The following is a 10,078-nucleotide window of genomic DNA, read 5'->3' on the forward strand; positions in this document are numbered from 1 at the left end:
GGCGATTCTCCTGCCTCAGCCTCCCGAGTAGCTGGGACCACAGGCATCCGCCACAACGCCCGGCTATTTTTTTGTTGCAGTCTGGCCGGGGCCGGGTTTGAACCCGCCACCCTCGGTATATGGGGCCGGCGCCCTGCTCACTGAGCCACAGGCGCCGCCCAATGTATACTGTTTTTGAAAGACAAAGATAGTTGGGCAGCGCCTGTGGCTCAAGGAGTAGGGCGCCGGTCCCATATGCCGGAGGTGGCGGGTTCAAACCCAGCCCGGGCCAAAAACCACAAAAAAAAAAAAAAAAAAGGCAAAGATAGTTGTAATTAGACAGCCTCTAAACATATTTTTAATTGCAGGATTTTCAGTCATCCTAAACATCTTCATTGTCAGCTATTGTAGATCAGTGGAATTAACTGTACCTCTTCCTTTATTCCCAGGAAATTGCTTAGGCTACAGATTATATAGCTAGATAGTGTCTCAAAAATGGAATTGCTTGATTGCCTTTCAGCAGCAAACGTAGTATCTCCTTTTCAGTTGAAGTTTAGTTAAAGGATACGGGGACTTTTTTTTTTTAATTCGAAACTTTCAGAGATACTTTCAAAGGTATAAAGAAAATAATAGATTCCCATGTGCCCATTATCTGGCTTCAACAATTACCACCATATTACCAACCTTTAATGTGTTTCTTCTCTTAGTTTTATTTTCCTGGAGTAATTCAAAACAAATTCCAAACATATTCACTCATAAAATACTCCTGTGTGAATCTCAAATCCATAAAGACTTCTGAAAAACGGGGTGGTGCCTATGGCTCAGTCCGTAAGGCGCCGGCCCCATATACCGAGGGTGGCGGGTTCAAACCCCCACCCCCCGGCCAAACTGCAACCAAAAAAATAGATGGGCGTTGTGGCGGGCGCCTGTAGTCCCAGCTACTCGGGAGGCCGAGGCAAGAGAATCGCTTAAGCCCAGGAGTTGGAGGTTGCTGTGAGCTGTGTGAGGCCACGGCACTCTACCGAGGGCCATAAAGTGAGACTATGTCTCTACAAAAAAAAAAAAAAAGTTCTGAAAAACATAATCACAAAGCTGTTTATTACACCTAACAATTAACAGGAATTCCTTGTTAAAATTTTTGGAGATAGAGCATCAGTTACAGATTTGATCTGTTAGAACAACAGAATAGCAAAATATTAAATTACATTTATTGGCAATATAGTATAGAAAAGTTGGCTTAGGATATGATCCCATTTTTGTTAAATAATGTCATAGATATTTGTGTTTGTTTATATATAAGTAATGATATGTACAGTGTCTCACCAGGAATTGTCTCTGAGAGGTGGAAATTATTTATATTTTTGATTTTCCCATAAGGAACTTTTATATTTGGTTACTTGTGTGTTGTTATTTCTAATGGCATTGAGTTTTCTTACATGTATATGCTTTGTAGTCTGTTACGTATTTATTGCCAGGTTTATTTTGAGAGAATTGATTTATTTTAGTTTTCTCTTCCCTGTCATTGGCTTCTCCCTAAAGAGCAGTTTTGCCCTAGTCTGGCAGCTGGGATTCACATCTCAGAACCAGGTCTTATATATTTAGTTAGGAAGTAGGGGAACTTTATCTTTTGTGGACATTGAGTTGAAGTCCGCAGGTTGCTTAAAGCCTAATTTACATTGCTTAGATTTCTCTGCCATGAGGAAATAACCGCTCATCCGTATAGCAATGTCAGTACATCATTTCTTTTTATGGCTGAATAGCTACGTTATGTATCATATTTTGTTTATCCATTTCTCAGTAGATGGACAAGGATTTCCACTTTTTGTCTACATTATTTTTTTTGTGTTATTGTTGTTTACGAGTCCCAGGGGCTAGACTAGAACCCGCCGCCCATGGTGCGTGGGGCCAGTGTGCTAACCACTGCGTTATGGTAGCCAGCTATTTGGTTACATTACGAATGGTACTGCTGTGAACATTCGTATATAAGTATTTGGGTGGTCATATGTTTTCATTTCTTTTGAGTACATAGTACGATTGCTGGATTGTAAGGTAGCTTTATGTGTCACATTCTGAGAAACTGAGACTGTTTTCCAAAATGGCTGCACCATTTTACATTCCTACTAGCAGTATGTGAGCGTTCTAATTTCTTTACTTTCTCATCCATCAACATTTGTTACTATTTGTCTCTTTTATTTTAGCCATCCTAATGGATGTGAAGTATAATAGAATCTTATTATGGTGATTTTGATATGCAAATTTTGATGATATTAATTTGGATTTGTTTTTGATCACATATATGCTAGGGGAAGGGGGCCAGGGACATTGCTTCTAAACCACCAGAGAGGTAGTGTGAAGGGTATTATGAATCTCCCTTAAATTTATTCCCAGTTACCTCATGTTGTGATTCCTGGATTGTGATTTTTCTAGGCCATGTTACTTAGCATGTCCTTAATGCAGTCTTATGTTTAGGTGCCCAGAGTACCAACAGTACCATTTCTCTTTCTGGATTACTATTTCCTGGTTTGTTACAACTTCAGAGAGTAATCACAGGAAACATGGTTAAATTTAAGCAGAAATTAGCTCAGGTCTCATATTTTTCAGGCAGAATTTGAAATACTCAGGGCAACATTTTGAAGGAATTAAGTCTTTCCAAGTGTCAAAACATAGGCAGCAATTGTTTTTAGAAATGTGGTTGGTGGTCCCTGACATTTAAAAATGTCTACATTCTTTAAATAGTAACAAATACAAAAGAAAAAGAAAGAAATTAGCTTAGCAGTGTCACCAGTTCAGAAATTGTTTTTAGGTCTGAGTCAAAAAGAATATTTAAAGCCTTTGGTTACTTTGAATTGCCCTTATGAACAACTTAGTCATATTCTGAAAGGAAAACATTAGCATGTCAATGATCATCTTAATTTTACCATCTAGTATAACATGAAATCTGTTGTGGTATCAATTATCAATTAATCAGTTATAGTGTGAAGTCAGGAAATCAGTAGGAAACCTACTAATTACTCAGTTAGTAGGTAGCCTAACTGAATAATTTTAAGTCTTCTGGTTTGAATGCTATGAATTATGTAAATAATCTACTATGGAAAGAAGGTTTGGTGAGGTCCCTAATAAATTATTTTTACCATACCTGTAGATAAAAAGTCATAAAGTTTCATCTTCATGATTGACTATATATGTGCCGCTGATGTTAGTATAGATTTAGGCTAAAGCAATTCTAATTATAATTATTTATAACATATTGTAGAGAGCTCGTGTGTGACAATTATAGTTGGTTATTTTTAATGACTCATGGTTGGGGTAGGGATTTGTTAATGCTGAGAGCATATTTGAACCTTGGAGATTCATAAGTCAGTTTTATTCTCTACTCCCAGGTAAGTAAGATTACATATATACTGTACTTGGTTAGTGATGGTTTTAAGAAAAGTGGTTGTAGAGACCTAAATGTAAAATGCTAAACTATAAAGCTTGTTAGATAACAATGTCAAAGGCATGATGTGTGAAAAAGAAATGGTAGGCTAGACTTCATTAAAATTAAAAACTTTGCTCTGTGAAGGATAATGGCAGGAGAATGACAAAACAAGCCACAGACTGGGAGAAAATACTTGCAAAAGACACAGCTAATAAAAATAAAGAACTCTTAAAACTCAACAAATTAAAAAATGGGCAAAAACCATGAACCATCACCTCACTGAGGAAGACATACAGATGACAAGAAAGCATATGAAAAGATATTTAACATCCTAATGTCATTAGGGAAGTACAAATTAAAACCACAGTGAGATGCCACTACCTGCCTGTAGAATGACCAAAATCCAAAACATGGACAAATGCTGACAAGGATGTGGAGCAGCACAGCTCTCCTTCTCTGTAGGTGGGAATGTGACTGGTACAAACATTTTGGGTAGACGTTTGGCAGTTTCGTATAAAAATAAGGGAAAGCCTTTTGAGAAGATAGGCACTGAGTAGAGAAGCAAGTTAAGTAGGAATGTGATTTGCTATTTGGAAGGAGGTTATTTTATGGTTTTTTTATGCTTTATGTAAATACCATTGTTAAAGCCAATTAGAAGTTTTTCAAGCATTTGCAAATTATGGTTTCAGTAGTAAATTGAACATTCCTTGATTTATTTTCAAAGATAATTAGGTGGGCTCATATTGGGCTGTGTACATGCCAGAAGACTCTTATTTTATTTATTTTTTGAGACAGAATCTCAAGCTATCACCCTGGGTAGAGTGCTATGGCAGCTCACAGCAACCTCCAATTCTTGGGCTCAAGCATTCTCCTGCCTCTGCCTCCCAAGTAGCTGGGACTACAGGCACCGGCCACAACGCCCGGCTATTTTTTGGTTGCAGCTGTCATTGTTGTTTGGTGGCCTGGGCTGGAATCGAACCCACCAGCTCAGGTGTATGTGGCTGGTGCTTTCGCTGCTTGAGCCACAGGTGCCGAGCCTTATTTTTATTTTTATTTTTATTCTTTCAGAGACAGAGTCTTACTTTGTCGCCCTTGGTAGAGTTCCGTGGCATCACAGCTGACTGCAATATCCAACTCCTGGGCTTAGGCGATTCTCTTTCCTCCACCTCCTGAGTAGCTGGGACTACAGGTGCCTGCTACAACGCCTGGCTGTTTTTTTGTTGCAGTTTGGCTGGGGCTGGGTTCGAACCTGCCACTCTTGGTATATGGGGCTGATGCCCTACCCACTGAGCCACAGGCGCTGCCCATGCCAGAGACTTTTAAAACGCTTTGGTTTACTTTTATTTTTGTAATTATTTTTTATTAAATCATAACTTTGTACATTGATGCATTTATTGGGGTTCAGGGTACTGCTTTGATATACAATGTGAAATGCTTACATTGAACTTAGTAACACATCCATCAATCCATCACAATTATACTCATTTCTTAATAGTTTTGAAATGTACTATTGCATCATGCAAATTAGGGGAGGTCCTCCCATAGCCCCCCTCCCCCCCCTTCCCTTCTACTTTCTGGACTATAGTTATGTTTTGCCATTTGTATGAGTGTATAGGTGGTTATATATTGATTTCATAGTAGTATAGAGTACATTGGATACTTTTTTTCCCCATTCTTGAGATACTTTACTAAGAAGAATGTGTTCCAGCTCCATCCAGGTAAACATAAAAGATGTGAAGTCTCCATCTTTTTTATGGCTGCATAGTATTCCATAGTGTACGTATACCACAATTCGTTAATCCATTCATGGGTCGATGGGCACTTGGGCTGTTCCCATGTCTTAGCTATTATGAATTAGGCTGCAATAAACATTCTGGTGCAAATGTCTTTGTTGTAAAATGATTTTTGATCATCTGGGTATATACCTAGCAGAGGAATTGTGGGATTGAACAGTATGTCTACTTTTAGTTCCTTGAGTGTTCTCCAAACTTCTTTCCAAAAAGGTCGTATTAGTTTGCATTCCCACCAGCAGTGTAGAAGCATTCCCTTCTCTCTGCATCCACTCCAACATCTGTAGTTTTGGGATTTTGTGACGTGGGCTAATCTTACTGGAGTTAGATGATATCTCAAAGTGGTTTTGATTTGCATTTCTCTGATGATTAAGGATGATGAGCATTTTTTCATGTGTTTGTAGGCCATGCCCCTGTCTTCATCAGAGAAGTTTCTGTTCAAGTCTCTTTCCCACATAGAAATGGGGTTATTTATTCCTTCCTTATTAATTAGTTTGAGTTCTCTATAGATTCTAGTTATCAGACCTTTGTCAGATGCATAACCTGCAAAAATCTTCTCGCATTCTGAAGGTTGTCTGTTTGCTTTACTTGCTGTGCTCTTGGCTGTGCAAAAGCTTTTTAGTTTGATCAGATCCCAGTAATGTATTTTTGGTGTTGCTTCAGTTGCCCCGGGGGGGTCCTCCTCATAAAATATTCTCTCAGGCCAGTTTCTTCAAGTGTTTCCCCTGCACTCTCTTCTAGTATTTTTATAGTTGCATGTCTTGTCTTTAAATCTTTTATCCAGTGAGAATCAATTTTTATTAATGGTGAAAGGTGGGGGTCCAGTTTCAGTCTTCTACAGGTCACCAGCCAGTTCACCCAGCACCATTTGTTAAATAGGCAGTGTATCCCCCACTGAATATTTTTGATAGGCTTGTTGAAGATCAAATGGTGATAAGTAGCTGGGTTCATTTCTTGTTTCTCTATTCTGTTCCATAAATCTACCGCTTTATTTTTGTGCCAGTACCATGCTGTTATGATCACTATAGATTTATAGTATAGCCTGAAGTCTGGTAATGTGATACCTCCTGATTTGTTCTTATTTCTGAGTCATGTATTTGCTATTTGAGTTTTTTTCTGATTCCATATAAAATGAAGTACTATTTTTTCAAGTTCTTTAAGTATGACACTGTGGTTTACTTTTTGGATAGGGAGTAGCCACATAGTTCAGTTAACATTGAGCAGCATTGTTTCAGCCTGTCCTTGTCCTTTCCTACGGTTTCTATAGATAACCATTCCTTTTGTGTAATCTTCAATGCTTTTTAAAAACGCAAATATAAGCAAATGGATTCTTTTAGGAAGATTTTTTTACTTAGAGAAAGGTTATATATGGCTTGGCACCCGTAGCTCATTGAGTAGGGCGCCAGCCACATACACCGAGGCTGGTAGGTTCGAGCCCGGTCTGGACATGCTAAGTAACAATGACAACTGCAACCAAAAATAGCCAGGTGTTGCAGGTACCTGTAATCCCAGTTGCTTGGGAAGAGGCAAGAGAATAGCTTAAGCCCAACAGTTTGAGGTTGCTGGGAGCTGTGACGCCACAGCACTCTTAACAAGGGTGATATAGTAACACTCTGTCTTAAAAAAAAAAAGGTTATACAATTTATTATCTATAATTTGTTGCTTATTGAAAGAACATTTTAAAACTTTAATAAGGATAAGGCCAAATGTGGCAACCCCTTCTGTACTATGCTAGTCCTTGGCTCAGTTGATAAAGCACACTGAAATTATTACTCACCAACTCCTTTTTACCTTTTACCTGATTCTGAAAGGTAAGTTGGTACATACTATTTTTTTCCCTTGTAGTATTTATTGACCACTTATTGTACACTATGCCAAGTTTATAACACCTCTATGAAAGTATATATACTTAGCATTCCAGTTTTATAGGTTAGAAAATTGAGGCTCAGAACAGTTAAGAAGCTTAACCCATCTACAATAATTAGCAAATATCAGTGATAGGATTCAAAGGTAGAATTTCCTTTTAAAATTAGGAGCATTTTCTTTTTCTTTCTTTCTTTTTTTTCTTGAGACATAGTTTCACTGTGTTGCCCTTGGTAGAGTGCTCTGGCATCAGAGCTCACAGCAACCCCAAACTCTTGGGCTTAAGTGATTCTCCTGCCTCAGCCTCCCAAGTATCTGGGACTATAGGCACCTGCCACAACACCTGGCTATTTTTTTGTTGTAGTTGTTTTTGTTTGGCAGGTCCGGGCTGGGTTCGAACCCGCCAGCCTTGGTATATTTGGCCGGTGCCCTAGCCACTGAGCTACAGGTGCCAAGCCTGAGCATTTCCTTTTTTTTGGAGATAGTCTCACGTTTTGGCCCTTTGTAGAGTGCTGTGGTGTCATAGCTCACAGCAACTTCAAACTCTTGGGCTCAAGCAATTCTCTTGCCTCAGCTTTCCAAGTAGCTGGGACTACAAACACCTGCTATAACACCCGGCTATTTTTAGAGATGAGGTCTTGCTCTGGCTCAAGCTGGTCTCAAACCTGTGAGCTCAGGCATTCCACCTGCCTACGCCTCCCAGAGTGCTAGGATTACAGGCATGAGCCACCACGCCTGGCCAAAATTATGAACATTTTCAAACATATGGAAAAGTAGAGAAACTAGTTTAATGAAATCTTATATACTCATTATCCAGGTTAAGTAGTTTTTATATTTCTTTTTTCCCTTTGTTAAGTGATTTAAAACAAGTCTTAGATCAGTGGATCTCAACCTTCCTAATGCCGTGGCCCTTTAATACAGTTCCTAGGGGTCATGACCCACAGTTTGAGAACCTCTATCTTAGATAATGTCTTGTTGCTATTATGGACTGAAGTGTACATCTCTGGAAAACGTAGATGTTTTTGTATATAGTGACAGTGCCATTTCTTGCACTCCTCCAAGTAGCAATAATGATAAAGAATGGTAAGAAAAGAAGTTGGCCAGTGGCCAAAATTATCAACTACCACCTAAGGAAAACTCTGCAGTGATGTTATGGAAGAGTAGAGGTGACTTTTTAACTGTTCATTTTATACAGGTGGGTGGCTTTTCACAAGAACAGTAACAGTTTGCCTAGATAAACTAGATAAAAGATACAGAGGCATGTGGCAGCCAGCATCATGATGTTGAAATGTTCCTCTTGGTGAGCTGCAAGCCACCTTTTCTAACTAGTTTTATACCAGTTACAATCTACATAAAAGCCAAAAAATTTTCACCTTTTGCTTGTGAGTATTAAACTGAATTTTAAATAAGTAACATACTTATTTTTGATGTTTGGAATATTTCCTGACAGACTCCATAGCATGAAACTTAAACACTTTCCTTTTTTTAAGGTCTTTGATTTGCGTCAGTGTCACCGGCAGATGCAGCAGCAGGCGGCCACTGCACAGGCTGCAGCAGCCGCCCAGGCAGCAGCCGTGGCAGGAAACATCCCTGGTCCAGGATCAGTAGGTGGAATAGCTCCAGCTATCAGTAAGTATGCTTTGGGTTTGTTTGTTTGTTTGTTTGTATTTTTAGTGTAATAGTTGGTGTTTTATCTTCATTTACTTAGTTGGTTAGTTACTTTGAGTAATAATAGAAATTAAAATTTTTTTACTGGGATGGTAACATTTTTGAATTGGTAAAAACTTCTGTAATAGTCACCCTTCCCTAGAACTCAGTTTGCATTCTTTTTGTGTCAAAAGAGAAGTATGGGTTAAAGGAGTTAGGGGGTTGTTGTTATATTGTTCCATCCCCCTCCCCTCTTTTTTTTTGATGCTTATTATGATTCCTGCCTCACCAGCCAGGGTGGGTTATAAATTACTGAAGTGGTTGGCTTTATTCTAGTAAGGAAAGTATATTTCAGTTTCACAATTGGATACCTCTCCAGGTTTTTTTTAAAGTATGCTAAGCATGGAGAGAAAACTAAGTGAGGGTGGTGTTTTGATAACTTGTAGACTTTTTTTTAATTTTAGGGTAAAATTGAACTGTGTGCCAGGTTTCACACTGATGGGGAATTTTTTACTGCAGAGTTAAACTCCTGACTATAGACTTTTATGATGGAAACACGTGGCACCCATCTTCCACGTCTGAAGGCATAACTAGTGATTCATTCAACCCCTGTTCTTAACCTCTTCAGTGTGGTAAGCAAATCACACTGGCTAAGAAAACTGCAGTGGCCCTGCAGGTTTCTCTACAGTATATGCAAATTCCTCCCATTAGTTTCATTGTAATATTGATGAATGCAGATTGACTATTTGACTGTATGTTCTGACTGGAAAACTAGATGCAGAGTCTCCATTGTGACTTATGTTCAGGAGTTTGGTAGATAAGGCATATTTATTTAGGAAATTTGATTTTTAAAAATTGAGGCATTCTAAACCATTAATTTGCTAGTTTTGATGTATAAACATTCTATTACCAAAGACTCCAGAACTGTTACTAAATTTATAATTCTCAGCTGTTGACCCCATTGAGTAATTGTGTATCATCTCTGTCACTGGAAGTTTGAGAGATAGACATCATCTTGGTCATCCAAGAATTCTTGTCAGTTGAACCAGAAATATTAACTGTCTCACTATTAGTTGTACTTACTCTGAACTAGGCTGTTTAGACAGACAGTAAGGGGTTCCTAGAACCAACTTAAGGACATGCACTACCTTAAAACAAGTTGTTTCTCATCCCTCACCTCTGCTTCTAAAGAGAAAAACAGGTGAGGTGCTGGTAGATTGTGGTAATTTACTTTGTAATTGGTTGTAGCTAGAAGACACATGTGGAATAAAAACTGCCTTAATTGAAAGTTTTCAGCCCTGTTGATAAAGTTTAGATCTATAGTTACATCTTGGCACTGACAGAGAAGTTACATGCTGAGGAGAATGACGTACAGAAAGTG

General features: G+C 38.6%; 1 protein-coding gene across 5 annotated transcripts in view; it reads left to right on the plus strand.

Moving 5' to 3' along the window:
* SMAD4 (SMAD family member 4) overlaps window positions 1–10,078 on the plus strand; it is a 61,472-nt gene that overhangs the window by 44,888 nt on the left and 6,506 nt on the right. For 4 of the 5 annotated variants that reach the window (XM_053572045.1, XM_053572049.1, XM_053572046.1 and 1 more), the window contains one exon: window positions 8,541–8,679. In XM_053572045.1, coding sequence (XP_053428020.1) covers window positions 8,541–8,679 — 139 coding nt within the window. Of the gene's footprint in view, window positions 1–8,540; window positions 8,680–9,216; window positions 9,329–10,078 lie in introns of those variants that run through there. The other variant, XM_053572048.1, reaches the window with a different exon arrangement.

This window comes from Nycticebus coucang, chromosome 19 (assembly GCF_027406575.1).
Source record: "Nycticebus coucang isolate mNycCou1 chromosome 19, mNycCou1.pri, whole genome shotgun sequence".
In the NCBI taxonomy this organism is placed as follows: domain Eukaryota; kingdom Metazoa; phylum Chordata; class Mammalia; order Primates; family Lorisidae; genus Nycticebus; species Nycticebus coucang.